This window comes from Festucalex cinctus, chromosome 8 (assembly GCF_051991245.1).
Source record: "Festucalex cinctus isolate MCC-2025b chromosome 8, RoL_Fcin_1.0, whole genome shotgun sequence".
Taxonomy (NCBI): Eukaryota; Metazoa; Chordata; class Actinopteri; order Syngnathiformes; family Syngnathidae; genus Festucalex; species Festucalex cinctus.
In genome coordinates this window covers 20,955,233-20,971,981 of record NC_135418.1, presented here as the reverse complement: position 1 = coordinate 20,971,981, position 16,749 = coordinate 20,955,233, and the positions used below count along the sequence as shown (strand labels likewise).

The window sequence follows — 16,749 nt, the reverse complement described above, 5'->3', positions numbered from 1 at the left end:
TTCCCAGTGCTCAAAGCAAGGTCCAAAAAAAGGCATTCTTGGATGGGAGAATTTAACCTCAACCCCATCAAGCACTAACTTCACCTTACAAAACGTCTCACAGACACTCCAGAGTCCTCCCAGAAGAGCGGGAGATGTTATCACCATAAAAGCGAGAATGGACTTTCTATTTTACTTACACTTTCACATCCTATAGGTGTAAAGGCCAGGTGTCCCAAAAGTCGTGTCAACATCACGTATCTCCCAGGTGGTTTCCGTTCCAGATGCTGTCATTCATTCAGTTTGTTCTGATGTTGAGTTGCATCAGTCCCTCAAGTGGCACGAAATGCGGCCACCTGGCTGCAAAGGGATGGCGGCATCGCTGCCCGATCTTGGCTCACCGTACACGTCTTTTATCAGGCGCCACCTGTTCTGACCCTTGACTGGCTCCTTGAGAGCGCAGATGCAGAAAATGACGACGTCTCGGAGCAGACGTTTTGGGGGCGACTGTCAAAAGAGCCCGCCGACAAGTCGTCACGCCACCTCTCAAGCAGTGAATAAATAAAACATTCCTACCTGAAAGGAAGGCATATAATCCACTCATGATGCTGTTTAGGCTTGCTTCTCGTGGTACATTATTTATTTTTCAAGAACCGGTATTTCTGTTATGACTCTCTCTCGCTTTAATTCCTCACTTTTATTGCAGCTTCACAGCTTAAACCAAAACCGAGAATTTACAAGTAAATAAGCATTCCATTGCCATAGTAGTCTGCTCTAAGGTCTCTAACAATTACTCAGTACTTCTCAAACAGCCTTCACAATGTTCAACCATCTTTTTGTAGCGACAAAATATTATCAATTGAAAGATTCGACACGTCAAACTGAATACATTCCACATTTAATTAGCAAAGATCCATTAACATGTGAGTTTTACTTACAGCAGAGTAAGGTTTTCGAAACCTTTTGTCTGCCCTAGACTTTAATTAGAAATAAAATACCTCCCCTCCCTAAGATCCCAACAGGTCAAACAAAACATCATACATTGATATATGCACTGTGATTGTCATGACTAAGGTCATGTAGGGGTAATGTTTTGGGATGTAACGATATGCAACATCACGATGCGATATTATCACGATATGAAGGTCACGATATGATAATTATCACGATATTGTGGGGGCGTGGGCGATATTTAAAAAAGATCACAATATTGTAAAAAAGAGAGCTCATACTAAAAAAAATATATATATATATATTGTGCTTTTGTACATAACAGCAATGCATATAGACCACCTTACAATCTCTAAAAACAATATTGAGGCACTTACTTGCTAATGCAAGCACACATTGATCGCTTCACAAGCAAATCAGGTTCCTCTTTATCTGACAATTAGCATAGATTTTAAACATAGAAGGCCAAAACATTCCTAATGAAAATTAAATAGCACTAATAAACTAGCCACTAGAGGGTGCTAGAACTGCACAAATGGAAATCAACCTGACTTTTTTAACAAATATGTTCCTTTTAAATATTGTGACCATGACGACGACAATATTGTGGCTGTTTTAATATCGCGATATCACGATATTGCCCTTATCGTGACATCCCTAGTAATGTTTGGGTCTTGTTTCATGGCTGGGGTCACGCCTGGGTTAAGTTTGAGTTCATGACCTGTTAAGTTTGAGGTTAAGTGTCTGTTTTGTACTGATGTAACCATCATCAAGTTTCAACTAGTTTTAGGCTATGGCTAAGAATCTTTAATGCTATGTGATGTTATGTGGTGTCAAGTGTCTTTAATGCTATGTGATATCAAGGAACTTTAATCGCGTTACTGGGTCAACAGCCAATCAGATAATTCCACGTCAGTACTGGGACCCACGTGTCTAGCCACAACCAATAGGATCGATTTACTGTCTGTATAAGTTGTCTGAGAAATGTGTGTGGTTGTCGGATTATTGCTCTCTGTTCCTCTGTGCTTCTCCGCAGTCCAAGGGGGCTTGCCGTCTCATGATTCTCGATACATTCTCGTTGTTTTTCGTTTAGTCAAGTTATGTGAATAAATAGTTAAAACTTTAATTGTGTCTGCGCTTTGGGATCCAACCGTTCAGCACACAACAGTGATTGGCCCACCCTCTGCCCAAAGCCAGATGCTCTCTAGTTAAGGACAAGTACAGATTGGTGAGTAAAAAAATAATAATAATCTGGTAAAAGTAGAAGTACTGATTAAACTCAAAAGTAAAGTAGTAGTGCAGCTTGTATTGAATTGGACTTCAGTACAAAAGTAAAATGCATGTTTTATTGTCAATTATATGCACCACCCAATTTGATAACTTGGCCACTGTGGGGAAAAACAACCCCTCTGCACACAAAATAATTTCCCTATTAACTCGCATAATGCTTGTTCTGAGAATATAAAAATAACTGCACACAGTGTTGCTGCAAGCTAAAGTCTGACAGGATAATCAGGACGGAGCGGCCAACAGGTCCGGCATGAGAAAAACAAAACAACACAACAAAATATTCTCAATTAGCTTATGACAGAAACTGTGAGCGGGAAAAAAAACAACTTATCTGTATGTGTGTTTCAGATTAGATTTTTTGAAAGTCGCATGCTCATGGTTTTTAGGCTGGCGCACAAGACAACACCACAAATTATTCCTGTAGCCACAAAAAGAAAAAAAGAAAAAAAATCTCTTAAATAATGTCATGGATGGGGAATATCCTGATTGTTCAAATCTGTTGCATTGTTGCCATTAATGCTACCTGCTTTATGTTCCCTGCTTGCAGCTTGATTAGTCCCCAAGATCTAAATCAATCGATCAATCAATCAATCAATCAATCAGTCAATCAGTCAATCAGTCAATCAATCAATCAATCAGCATCTCATCCCTCGTTGACTTTACCTCTGCTTAATTGTTTGTTTGTTTTTTCGTTGGGACATCATTTGCGGCAGTTGAAATAAGTAACAAGCAAAGTAACTACTTGTTTTTAAATGTCAGGAATAAAAGTAAAAATGTTTACAAGTCGAGAAAAGTACATAAAATTCTACTTGAGTACAGTATCAATGAGTTAGTTACTTCTCACCACTACAAAAGAGGAAAAGTGTTTAAAAAAAAAACATGGTATGTGCAGTAGAAGCGGCCACACAGGGCGCCGGCACAGTAACCCCACCCCCAAAAAATCCGATCTTGAAATGGGTTATGGGGATGACGTCTTCAAGAATGTTTTGCGAAAAAATGTGAGAGGAAAAAACAAAAAAAAGTATGAAATATATAAATAAAGAAATATATATATTTATAAAGATTATTATTATTATTTTTTGGTTAGAAAAGGCTTTTTTTTAAAGAAAAAAAAAGGGCTTTTTAAATTTTAGTTTTTTATTTATTTATTTATTATTATTATTATTTTATTTTATTTTTTTTCTGGTGGACTGTAAAAGTAACAAAATACCAGCCTCAACATGACCATGTGCGAAATACATGACATACATTAACAAGAGCTGCATTGAAATATTCTACCTTTGCAGAGATACCAATGTTCAGTTTTGATAGAGGCATGAATTTAACAATGAATAATTTGGTAGTACTGTAGGGTTGTAGTGCTGAATTGCATCACATTGCGAGCCATGTCTAATATTTTGCTTAATTGACTCACTTACATGAGAAAGTCAAAAATATCAGGAACGGCTCACCACCACTAATAGCAATATCACAAACTACTCTTTACAATGCGGTGTTTTCTGTGGTTACGATGATGGAGCAACTCAGTGGCATCAAATGAAATATTGACAATTTTGATTCCGTTGCTTTCAGAGGATCGATCGATGCTGTTTGTTCTCTGATGAATGTATCTTTGAAGCCCGAGAGATTTATGACAATATGAATTCCGCAGACATCCTCAACGGGCTTCGAGAGCGGCCATACAACAATGTCAACAGCCCGCTCATTATTCTTTTTTTTTAAAATTATTATTATTGCTTCTCACATTTTTTTTTTTTTAATCGATTACGGGCCCCCCGCGTCGGAAAGTCGCCCATGTTTCTCTCATGATCTTTGCATCTTGCAACATTATTACCCAGCGTCGAACATTAGCGCCGCTGCACCAACATGCGACACCGCAGTGTGAGAGCACATCATTACTTTGATGAATTACATCATTTGCACAACAGTATGACTTAACTGTAAAAAAAAAAAATGTGGTTCGCAGTGAGGGACGCATATGAGAAAAAAATAATGCAATAAGAGACAGGATAGTGCCGCAGGATTTATAGTTTCTTGTCTCAAGCTACTATTTGTTTTACTTGTTTGGGATTATTTGCATGATTACTTTTATTATTATGGGCCTTCCTATGTTATTCGGTGCATGCGAGTTTAGATGCAAACTTCAAGCATGGAACGAAAAAATACAAAATGTGCCCGGGCTTCAATCCATCAGAGGAATTAGACAAATATTCCGTACAAGCGCTAGTAGCCTGACAACACGGTTCTCCTTTGCACCCTCTGCCCATCGGCTTATTGACCATTTCATGGTTCTCTTTCAGCATTAATTATGCGTGCGCTGAGAATGTATCATACACTGATATTTTTCATGCCTTTCTACGCAAGGACAAAATAAAATTGAATCGAGACATTCTTCGTCATAGCTGTGCGCATCATTTCACTCCAAAATGAAATTAAATTATACCAAGTCGAGGCATGGATAAGGGTGAAGAAGCACCACAGCGGGATTGGAGTTGTCTCGACATTTTATGATTAAGATTAAAAAAACACTGGGATGCTACTTAAGTCTTGAGAGAGAAACAGACAGTAGTCTAGTACTGCTGAAAGTACACTAAAATACTTCAGAAATCAGCTTTAAACTGACTTGAAAGGGCTCAAAGGGATGAAGGGGATGGATCGATGGATGACTTTGGACGCTTTTGGGAAGATTAAACCAAAGTCATCTTGGATTAGAAAAATGGGGAAAGAAAAGGAAACAGAGAAATAAATAGAAATCTGAGGATCCGAAGCATACCACATCCGCCTCATAATTGGAATGTTGGGGGTTCGAATCCGGGTTCCAACCTCCCCGGTTGGACTTGCTTGCATGCGTTATCGGCAATTTAAAATTGGGAGTGGGAATGGTCGTTTGCCCATGTCCTCTGTGATTGGCTGGCGACAAATCAAGGGCGTGTCTCGTCTCTGGCACAAAGTCGGCTGGGATAGGCTCGACTTCGCCTGCCAGCCAAATAAGGACAGGCACTGTATAAAATGGATGGATTTGATGTTTTAATGTGACAAATTCCACTTTTCATCCATCTATTTTTTATAGTGCTCGTAACTCCCAAAACACAACTTTAAATGTAATTTGAAAGAACTACAAGAAAATAAATTAGTAAGAGAGTAAACTATGACCCAAAAATAAATACCGGCTGTTCCTGCTGTGCACACGTTGGCCTCTTAGGAGCAGTGTGGTGCTGTACATGCATAGCGTACACACTGACATTAAGATAATGAGAGTAGAATAAAAGTTAGATGTTATTCGGCTTTTTATTCTCCACACTTTTTTGCCGTGTAATAACGTCCACATAATACTTCCGATTTACACCGTTCAAATTTCAACTTGCTTAAAAAAATTCACGCCATCTTGGAAATATATCGTCTGATTTCACAGTACTTACAGTATTCACACAATTTAATGTTAAATATCAACTTTTCCCCATTCATTTTCAGGCCACTTTCCACGCCCACTTCCATACATAGAACTTCTCACTTCCAGCTGTGTGATACTGCTCAGTGGAGCACTTGGTTAAATGCATTGTCCAGTAACCAGGAGGTAGCGGGTTCGAATCCTACCTCCAGCTGTACATTACAAATGTATCCATGGCAATTATGCTCAGTGATCTTAGTTCCACTTTTCCATCTAAATGAATGGCGGGTGCTGCATGCCTAGGTGGTGTTATTGCGTGAATTGTATTATTATTATTATTATTATTATTATTATTATTATTAAAAAAAATTCATTTTTCCATTGGATAACATTAGTTCCATTTTTCTATCTAAATGCAGGGTACTTTCAGATAACATTTTTACATATGAATAGGCCATTAGCCATGATTTTCAACAAGCCAAGTTGGCTCACATATGAAATACTTGCCTGGCGTTACGGAGACATGTAAGTGTGTTTGGTTCAAATCTCGTTTGGGAAATATTTTATTAGCATTCAGCTTTCAGCATTCCCACGGAATTTCTGTAGAAATTTCAATTTTTCTAGTTAATATAAATTGTTTTTCAGAGATTCCAAAGAATATATGGCTTTGAGTATTGTTATGTTACCTATCTGAATGTGTTCCTTCAGCATTTATGTGTGAATATTCTTCATTTGAAGGAATATCGCTTCGGGAACATGACGCTAATTTTCTATTAGCCTGTCAATTGGATTTCACATTGATTGCAAGCGTTAGCACTGGTTGTAAGCAAACTTACCTTGTAGCAAATGTGTGTGACGTCATGCATGTTGCAATCACGTCTCCGATCAAATACTCGACTTGACTTGCCATTAATCATTTTTCTTCGATTATAATGTTTTTAATGATCATGAGAAACTAAAATCACAAATACATTTTGATTAATTGCTCATTCTTAATTCAGAGCCATCAATGAACCTAACATGCATGTTTTCTAAATGCGTGAGAAAGCCGGATTATCCTCCCTCCATGCCGCCGTGCTGCTCATAATTAATAATTTCCAATGTAGTTTTGCTTTTCATAGAAAGATAATAGTCATAACCCCCCCATGAAGGCAGGAGGGGAGCATTTTCACAGCCTGACCCCTCGGGGGGTATGGATAAAACATTTTGTGTCATCAAAGTTGCCCGTCCCGACTCGCTTTTTGAAAGCGAAAGCAATGGAATATCATCAAGCGGCGTAGTCGGAGGCCTGATTTCAATTCAATAGAGCGAGCTTGCACTTAGCCAAGACATTAGCGAAGGCACCGAGACCCACAAACAAGCAACACATGCAGTCGCTGCAGTGCGGGAGCATCTCACAATGATGAGGAGGAACAGCAGAGGACAAGGCAACAAAAGATGAAACTATTTGGGGGAGAGTAATAATGGCAAAAATAGCTTTTTGAATCCATAATGCATGAGATTGAGAATCAAATAAATTATATATAATCATAGCCTGAATTGCATTACATAATTGATGCACGCGGTCATACATTATGCACCAACTGTCAACATGTGAAATGTGTTTGAAAAAATAATACAAGTGTGATTCTCCAACCACTTAAGGGCAAAGAGGAAGGAGATGCCTGTGGGACAATGTCAGTGTCATGGCTGGACTCAGATGAATCATACATATTTCACCTATTTTTTTTTTTTTTAAACTCCCTTTTTTTTTTCCTCAACTCGGCAACACAATTTAACTGTCAGAGAAAGTGTTAGGATGCCTTAAGGGCTTCAACTCCCAAAGGGTGAAAAAGATTAGAATGTCAAATGGCATGGCACACGTTACGATGGCTTCATGAACCTGCCGGGAAGTCGCAGCAGTCAGCGTGTAAACCGGTTGCCGAGCGTTCTCCATCATCTTGTTGAGTGACAGGGCAGACCAAGTTATTAGTTTAAAAAAAAAAAAAAAAAAAAAAAAAAAAAAAAAAAAAAAAAAAAAAAAAAGATTTTTTTTGGGGGGGTGGTTGGGGTGCCAATGTTTAATTCATGCTCATTCTTGACCCCATGCTAGCTACGCACCTCACTGGCCTTTTGCGTCTATTGGCATCATCTTGCAAACAGACTCCAATGCCAAGGAGAAGAAAAAAGAAAAACATTACTTGGCGGTAGAGGGAAGGGAAGCATTAATATAGATTTTGAATGCTTACATGTTTCATTTGACTGTCTATATTTTTTCTCCTCTAATAATTGCAATAACTACACGACATACATTATATACTGTATATTGGTGATAATTTTGTCAACGAAAAATTGTCATAATTTTTGTGACAAGAATTTTTTTTCAGATGAAAATTAAACGAAACTAAACTAGAAGCCATTCATTGAGACTATAATGATAACTAAAATGGACTGAAAATTTCGTCAATGACTAAAACGAAAATGAAAACAACACAGTGCAAGCAATTTATGCACTTGTTTTTTATTTAGCTGAAAACTAAGTTATATTATTGTCAGTTCAACATGTTTCATTGAAACAATTAAAAAACTAATTTGCTCCCAATAACGTGTAAATACGTTTTTTAATGTTTTAAGTGTCCCAAAGACGTATTTATACGTTTTTTTTTGTTTTTTTTTGTTTTTTTTTATGCTCGAGCATACAGAAGGCTCTGATGCAGCCTCTCAACTGCAAAGAACGGTTGCAGAAATGGTAGTTATTACACAAACGGCCAGCAGGTGGCAGCAGAGCAAAGGAGAACATCCAAGGCCGTCTAGAAAAATAACTAAATTACTTACAATTTTAAATATGTTTGTGAAAACTGATTAAACTGAGCTCTCTTCTAATACTAATTGCTGCAAAACGGAAACAGGTAGAAACATGTTTTTTTTCCTGATAAAAGAAGACTTTAATCTTTCTTTTATATTGCCACCAACCAGCTCAGTGGCGTAGTGGTCGAGTGCCTCCCCCTCAGACTGGGAGGTTGTGGGTTCAATCCCTGGCTGGGTCATACCAAAGACTCTTGACCTTGTACAAGGCAATTTAAAGTCTTCAATGAAGCTAACATGCACTCCACACAAGACGCAGAGAGATTTGAACCCAGAACCGCAAGCCAAATGCTCCACCGTGCTGCCTATAACAGAATCACAATCATCTTGATTGGCCAAGTATGTAAAAACACGCAAGGAATTTGTCTCCGGTAGTCTTAGCTACACTAGTATTGCAGGAACATGCAACTATGACAAACAAAGATGTGACACATAATTTTGGAGCGTATTTACGTAATGTAAGAGTACCATCTGTGCTGTAGTACCAACCAATCGCAGCTGTGCAAACGATGCGGCGAGTCATCAAACAAAGATAAAGTGACCGGTAGTGCGGTAATTGAGATACAACTTTGAATGTGTAATGTGAAGAAAGTACTTTAAAGTGTCACGTGTGTGGAATATTGATCGACTGTTATAAAAATCTGTATAGAGTTAAAGCTACAATAATCAATACAGTCATATGTCAAACAGGGATGTGCAAAATTGGCTAAAATTTGCAAATTGCTACTATGGAATTTAGAGCTGTCAAAATGAATTGATTAATTGACAAGTAATCGATTATCAAATGATTAAATGGAAGAGGTGGTGACCAGGATGTGGAGGGTCAGAGAGAATTTTGCTTGCCCTTGTATTTTGGTTCTTGTGGTTTTTTTTTTTGGTTTTTTAACCGTCTTTTGCATTTGGATATACTGTAATATATTTTTCAAAATATTATTTCCCACATATAAATGGGAGAAAGTAGGCATCAATTCAGGGTGAAGTTATTATTAATTGTTGTGCACAAATAATTGAGTTAGACGTCTCTTTATTCCCATTGTGGTGTCTACATGCATACACTTGTTTTATTTCCTTTATTCAATTGTTTCTTTCTTTTTTTTTAGCTGCTTTTCACACTTTTTAGTTTTTCAGTCATATTGTCAAGTCAAACAAATTATTGCAACTATCAGACTGGTTGTAAAAATGAAACCATCATTCTTTAAAAGTAAGTCATTTATAAAAAACGGCCAATGTTCAGTGACAGTAGCTCATGAGGGTTTACAACCACTGCTGACATTGAAGAACAAGAAATTCAGATAAAACTTTTTCCACAAAGCATCATTACAATTAGATACTTTGTACTGATGAAACCAATGTCACCTTGTATTTGGAAGATGGGAAGAGTACATATTTATTATGTGACTGCTTGTGGGGGGGGATCCACAAATCAAGCACCTAGGGATTAACCTAGTCAACAGGAAGTGACTTGATTTCAACAGGAAGTGACCCGGAAGTGACCTGATTTCAACAGGAAGTGACCCGGAACTGACCTGAATTCAACAGGAAGTGACTTGATTTCAACAGGAAGTCACCGGATTTCAAGAGGAAGTGACCCGGAAGTGGCCTAAAATCAACTGGAAGTGACCCAGAAGCGCTCTCTCTCTCTCTCTCTCTCTCTCTCTCTCTCTCTCTCTCTCTCTCTCTCTCTCTCTCTCTCTCTCTCTCTCTCTCTCCTGCTCTCTTACATATCTGTATATTTTGTTTTTTGTTCCTTGTTAAATGTATTAAAAAAATATGGTGGTAGGATGTATAAATATTTTATATTGTATGAAGTTTGTCATGCTGTGTCAAAAAGTTTGGATAAGCTAATGTAGATGTCCTGTTGTGAGAAGACACTGTTTTCTTTTTGCCCTACATGCCAATAAAAAAATATTGAACAGGAAGTGACCCAGAAGTGACCTGATTTCAACAGGAAGTGACTTGATTTCAACAGGAAGTGACCCAGAAGTGACCTGATTTCAACAGGAAGTGACCGGATTTCAACAGGAAGTGATCCGAAAGTGGCTTAAAATCAACAGGAAGTGACACAGAACTGACCTGATTTCAACAGAGTGACTTGATTTCAACAGGATTTTACAAACTGTTCAGTGCATGTGGCTTTCCAGCTTGCAAGAGTCAGCAGTCACATCCAAAATTTCCGCGGAATTTTTTCTAGTTATTATTATTATTATTATTATTATTATTATTATTTATCATTTTCAGGCTTATGGGACGCCGGGACTAACCAATGTTAGTCACCTAACATTGGTCACCATTGGTAACAACACCTAACAAAAGGTCAAAAAGCAAAACATAAACTCTCATGGGATCCACAGCCCATTGCTTTTACATTATTTTGTGATGTTTTAGTAAGATCTATGCGGCTTGAGGTCATTGCTCCGCAGCCAATTCCATCCACTTAACATGTTGCTAAATTTGGCTCGGCGAAGAAAAAAAGACCGTTTCGAAGTTAGGAATCCGTCATCCTCCCCGTCGGGCTCAAAGAGCAGCGAAAGAGCGGCTGGGGTTAATTGCACTTGATCAGTCAGATACAGGTCTGTAGTATTGTCAAGCACGGCGTAGTGCCTGCGTGCTCAGAGACACTGCGAGGCTGGAGGATCCTGAGAGGATGCCCGGGAGGCGATGGGCACTTTGGAAAAGGTAGCCCATTCTGGAGAGGAAGCAGATGGCCTGCATTAAAAAGCAAAGGGCCCTTGTGACAGTCCTCAATAGCCCTGCAGAGAACTGGATAATTAAATGAGAAATTTAATCAAATTCCTCAAATTAAATGTCCAGCTGGATAGCTTTGCAAAGAACACCGTCGACGACACACTTACCTGGGGGACGGACGCCGGTGCGCGCACAATCCTCCAATCAGTCCATCCTCGCACGTGATGAGTGTAGGTGATGATTACTGCTAAAGTATTCCATTCACAGTTCTGCCAGCAGGAGGCAAAGGGGCATTAGTGTGCGGCCACAGGAGACTCATTTGCATAATAGGACCTGAGAGGAAGTGACTAAACAGTGGAGGCTTGATTTCTGTTCTTGCACCAGGGGCATAGGGTGCAGTGCCCCTCTCGAGCCATCGGGGGACAAGGTCCGTCTCTGTCTGGATTGTTCGCCAGGACACATTAGACAAACAATCATCTCACCTTCACACCTATGGACAATTTGGAGTCTTCAGTTAACCGAATGTTGGAAGCAAAACAGGAAGTGACTACACACAGGATGGCCAGGATTCAAACCCAGTACTGTGTAGCTGTGATGCAAACAGACTAGCCACGCTTCACTCTTACAAGAGGAGACTGGGTGCAACAAATAAGTCTTGTAGATCCCCAATACAACAATGCATTCATACAAGACGTAATCACACCTATTTCTTTCTTCTTTTTTTTTCTCAGGTAGCGAAAAGGGGGACATCTATTTGAGGGAGACCTTTATAACACAGCTGGCAACAAATTGGGGCACGCCGCATATTAGACGGACGAACACAATTACAGATGTATCATTTGGACTAATTTAGTGGGAGTCTCATTTCTTGTCTGGAATTCAAACAGCAATGTGGGCGTGGCTTGCATTTGTTGTTGGCAAATGGCCTATGAGAGGCAGTTACAATTAAGCCCCATGAAATCTGCCTGGCAGGAAAAAAGCGACAAGCTCACCTTTGACACATGGAGTAGTTTACAAAGTGTGTTTCATGAGAAGAATACTACTACAGACAGGATCATGTTTATTTGTATCTGCTAGGTAGAGTAGACTGCAACTAAATCAATTTTCGATTTGAGAAAATATAATACAGGTTTGTCGTTTGGAGTAATATACTTATCTATGTCTTACTTCCTGTTCATTTCCTGTTTGTAATCGAATTTGTTTATGTTTCTGCAATCTAAGTGTTGAGTTTTCTTAATTTTAATTACAGTATTCCTAGCTGTTTATGTATATGCTTATTAATATATAGTCCAATATTTAAAGAAAATAAAAGATTAACTCCAGTGTTTTTCATCAATGTGTGTGTTAGTGGGGTGGACGTCGCACAAGGAGTGTCTGCACAGGCTGCCATTCAAGCTCGGACCGCCACTGCTCTCAGGAACAGACCAGCGTCTTAGCTCCAAATCTTTTCCTTTTTTTTTTTTTTTTTTCTCTCTCTCTCTCTCTCCTCTTGCATTCAACAATTCCGAGCACCGCCCCCCCGCCGTCCCTCCGCCCCGCGCGCAGGCAGCCTGTCCGCCAGGATGGGACCAGCAGCCGCCTGATATCCATGCATGCATGACCGCTAGTCCACTTCCTGGATGGAAGAATGGGACAATTCCAGCAGCAGTTTTTCTTCCCATTGTGCGTCGCTCCCAGTCACGGATAAACGCCGAGTGAACGTCACTTCAAATCGATATTATCGGACCACTTTCCCCCCCCTCCTTCTCCTGTGTAGTTAAAGACAGCCATTGATCGCCGCCTGACCCCCTTCCACTCTCCGGGAATGTGGCTCCGCGGAAGCCCGTCGTGGAGTCAGAAGAGCCCTGCTTGGAAGTGTTTCCACACAGCCGTGGCGTGTTATTCCTCGAAGCCCAAGGAGCCTCAGCTTGGACCAACGCGGACTATTTTGTAAGTGGGGGGGCGATACAAGACATTTTATTTTTGATGCTTGCGTGGCCGCGGCGTCAACTTCAATTTTTGGGGGGAAAGGCTTCACAAGCACGCGTGGGATTTTCTCCCCCCTTTCTTTTCTTATAACAAGCTAAAAGACGGACAAAACACCCACAAACTTTGTCACCCATCGCCTCCTCAGTGCTCTCCATGAGTAGTCTAACATGCAGAGGAGACGGGAACCGAATTGCTGGTGGATTTTATCCGTAATGCTTCTTCTAACCTTGCCCGAACACGGCGACTGTCATCCTGGTAAGTAGCGGCGCGCTTACTTTGCGGCACGCAAGCTAGCTTTCATTTCCCCCAGCCCCGACTGTAGCTGCGTCTTTGAATTGCCCTCTTTCCCTTTTCCTTCTTTTTCTAATTATATTGACGCACATTAATCTTATAATGTCAACATTAAACGCGTTTAAAAAGGCGACAACACGTCCTGAAGCTGCTTTACATATTAGTGTGCTCGTCCATCATCATCCAACTGCACTATGGCGCAAAATATACATCACGTTAACGATAAATGTAAAAAAAAATTTTTAAGTTTAACTTTTTAAAACGCTATTTTGCCAATTGCCACCCTTTGACATCTCGCAGTACGGCAAAGTGTCAGTATGGATGCGAAACGTACCATTGTGTGCCAGTCGGCACTTTTATGGTATCGACTTTCTATTTAATTAATTGTAGGCAAAGTTTGATCTTCTTAACTGTCTTTAACGTGTGTATGTGTATGGCTGCTTGTCATGATGAGGGCAACACTTGCCCCCCCTCGTATGCTGGACAGCGAGCAGCCAGTATGAGACTGTGACTCATTTTACACCCACTGGACAGTTTATTAGGTACACCTGGGAGCTGTGTCTGTGTATGCATTTATAAAAAGGGAGGATGCCAATTTTGTGTAGCAGTATGGCACAAAAATAAGCATTATTGGTTGAATATTTCTGACATTGTCAAAAAAAAAAAAGGAAATCCAGTTGTGTTGCTTTGATCAGATGCTTGATGCAGCTGATAAGATAGCGAGTGTGAAAATGTCCCCCTGTAGTATTTTATATGTAAAACGTTTAACTTGCATTTAATTGTTTGCAAAAGCCTAATTCTGTGCAGTACAATAGCTGTGGTTCTAGTCTGCAGTGTTGTTAAATAAATCCTTCTCTGACACTGACAGTGTCACTCAAAACTGAGCGGTATTACCTTTTGTTGATTTTTTTGACAGATCCTGTTTAGATGCTATTCGATTATGCAGGGTCACTGACGGTGTAGCGGTTCACTCGGCTGATATCCGTGCAAGCAGCGAGAATTCTATTCCCACTCGGTGATGTTCCAAATCTGCACTATTACCTTTTCCAGTGTCTGTCATTCTTTGCTGATTTTTATTTGACACATTTGGTTGTGCTTTTTTTCCCCCCCTCGATTTTGACGGTGTAGTAGTTCACTTGGCTGATGTCCAAGCAGGCAGCGCGGGTTCAATTCACACTCAGGGGACATTGTGAAAGGTATGTCTCTATGACCTGCAACTGAGTGGTGACCATGCTAGGGCAGAGCTGTACGATATAATGAAAAAAGTTGTAGTATTATATAAGAATGTCAACCATACGATATTACCCTCTATCATTTGATATTTTAGATTTTTAGATTTCCCTCACAATATTTGGTGGAAATCGAGCAGTTTCTTTCCCTTTGCTTTGCAGCTGTAGAGGTACGTTCGAAGTGTCGATGATCAATGTACCCTGCAATTCACATTAGCGCTCGGAGCTAGCTGCGTTCTACTCTGACGCATGTGCCGCTTGGTGCGGTATTCTCAAGAAGCAGTCTTATATTTCTTTTGTATTTAGTTTATTTCAACATTAGCACACAGAGCTAACATGGCATCTGTGTACAATATCTAGTTGTATATTTACACACCTATTTCTATGCCTCTTATTTCTTCTTTGTCTGACATCAACATACTCCTTTTACGTAGTGCCTCTAGTGTTCAGACTGAGACATCACATCACAGGGTGTTAAATCAGGTTCTACAGAGCAAACTGACAAACTAGTTTAACCTCTAAAACAGTTCATTTGTTCACATTCACTGGTTAAATTTCTTGACATGCTTGAATGTCACTTCAAGGACTATAGCTTTTTGTCATTTATTTTAATTCTTTTCATTTTATTGCATTTTTTTTTTTTTTTTTTTTTTTTTTTTGAAAACTGGTTCCACTACTAGATATTTTGAAGATGGCTTGTATTTGGCTACTGGATATTTTGTATTTTATGTTAATCTATTTTTTTTTCTTAATCTGTTATTCATTTTATATAGTTTTCTATATAAAAATGTTTTTATGACACAGCTCTATTCCAGAGTGTATACCACCTTCTGCCTTAACGTCAGGTGGGACAGACGTCAGCTCCCCACGACCCTGAACATGATAAGCAGCATAGATAATGGATGGATGGATAGATTATGTAGGTTAACAAATGTTATGGCACTGCTTGGGTCTTAGTATGTGTCAGAAAATCAATGATGCAACAATAGAACAAATGTTTGTCACTCTGATTCTATCATTTATTCGCATTTGTGCTTGGTGGACGGGATTAAATGCTCACCCCATAGGCTGTAGGTGATATGAGCTGGTGAAATGCTGCCCCATATGGGTGTCCAAGATGTATATATGTATTTCTTAATAGCTGAGGCATATTGTAATATTTGGTGCAGTTTGTGGATAAACAAACAGCATTTGACTAATGTTGCACAACTGTTGTATTATTATAATGGGCAGCCTTGTCTATAGTTTTGATCAGGGGTCAGAAATCTTACAGATTTAGAAAGCGGTCATTTTCCCTCTGATATTTTTTGTTTTGTTTGCTTTTTGGTTTTGTTTTATTTGCTTACATTGATATACTTGGATGACAACAATCAGAAAAGCTAACCAACTGGCAGTGGTTGTTGGTCATTACTGACAAATTTGTTCTCCCATAGTCTAATCCCCATATTTATATGAAAGTTAAAAGCAACAGAGATGCATTCCAACAGCCAAACAACATTTTCCAGTTGGAACATAATTCAGAGAGTATAATTATTTGTTGGTGCTGTCACTGTGTGGCCTAAAATGCGCTCATTTATTTTTCCCAACTTTATCGTCTCTGATCACTGTTGCTGGTCTTCGCATCCAAAAAAACTTGCATACTTTTCTTTGATTTTTATCCGCTACTGTTCACACTTGATCCATTCATGTACTGTATTTTAAATGGGCTTTATTTTAAGATGTCTGGATGAAAATTTGCCGTTCTTTAATTTATTCAATTTGCTTTCAGCCAGTGTAACACGAGGGAAATAGTAAAATAGTACATATCAGCTACGGCCACTACACCTTCAGAGAAAACAATTGGTTAGGACAATTTCTTAAGACAAAGAAAAAAATGCAACCTGAGCACTGCTGACACAGTGAACTTTGTCCTCAGCCACCTCAAGGATTTTGCTATTATTATTATTGGCGGAACAAATGCTACATTCACACTGGAGGGTGCCCAGTTTGAATTTTTAAATCCAAACTTTTTTATTTTTTTTTGTCAAACAATTATGAGAATGACTTTGCTCCAGACTGCAGTTACATCGGATACATGTCAGATTTATATCCACATACAAAAGAAGCCAGAGTCGGCTTTTGACA

At 39.3% G+C, this 16,749-nt stretch overlaps 1 protein-coding gene across 2 annotated transcripts in view; it reads left to right on the top strand.

Annotated features, from left to right (window-relative positions):
* Nucleotides 1-16,749, top strand: part of LOC144024584 (receptor-type tyrosine-protein phosphatase gamma-like) — a 240,429-nt gene that overhangs the window by 94,158 nt on the left and 129,522 nt on the right. The window contains exon 1 of one of the 2 annotated variants that reach the window (XM_077531033.1): nt 12,643-13,360. The exons of the other annotated variant lie outside the window; for it this stretch is intronic. Within the exon in view, the coding sequence (XP_077387159.1) occupies nt 13,273-13,360 (88 nt within the window). The 5' untranslated portion in view covers nt 12,643-13,272. Of the gene's footprint in view, nt 1-12,642; nt 13,361-16,749 lie in introns of those variants that run through there. 2 annotated transcript variants of the gene reach the window in all.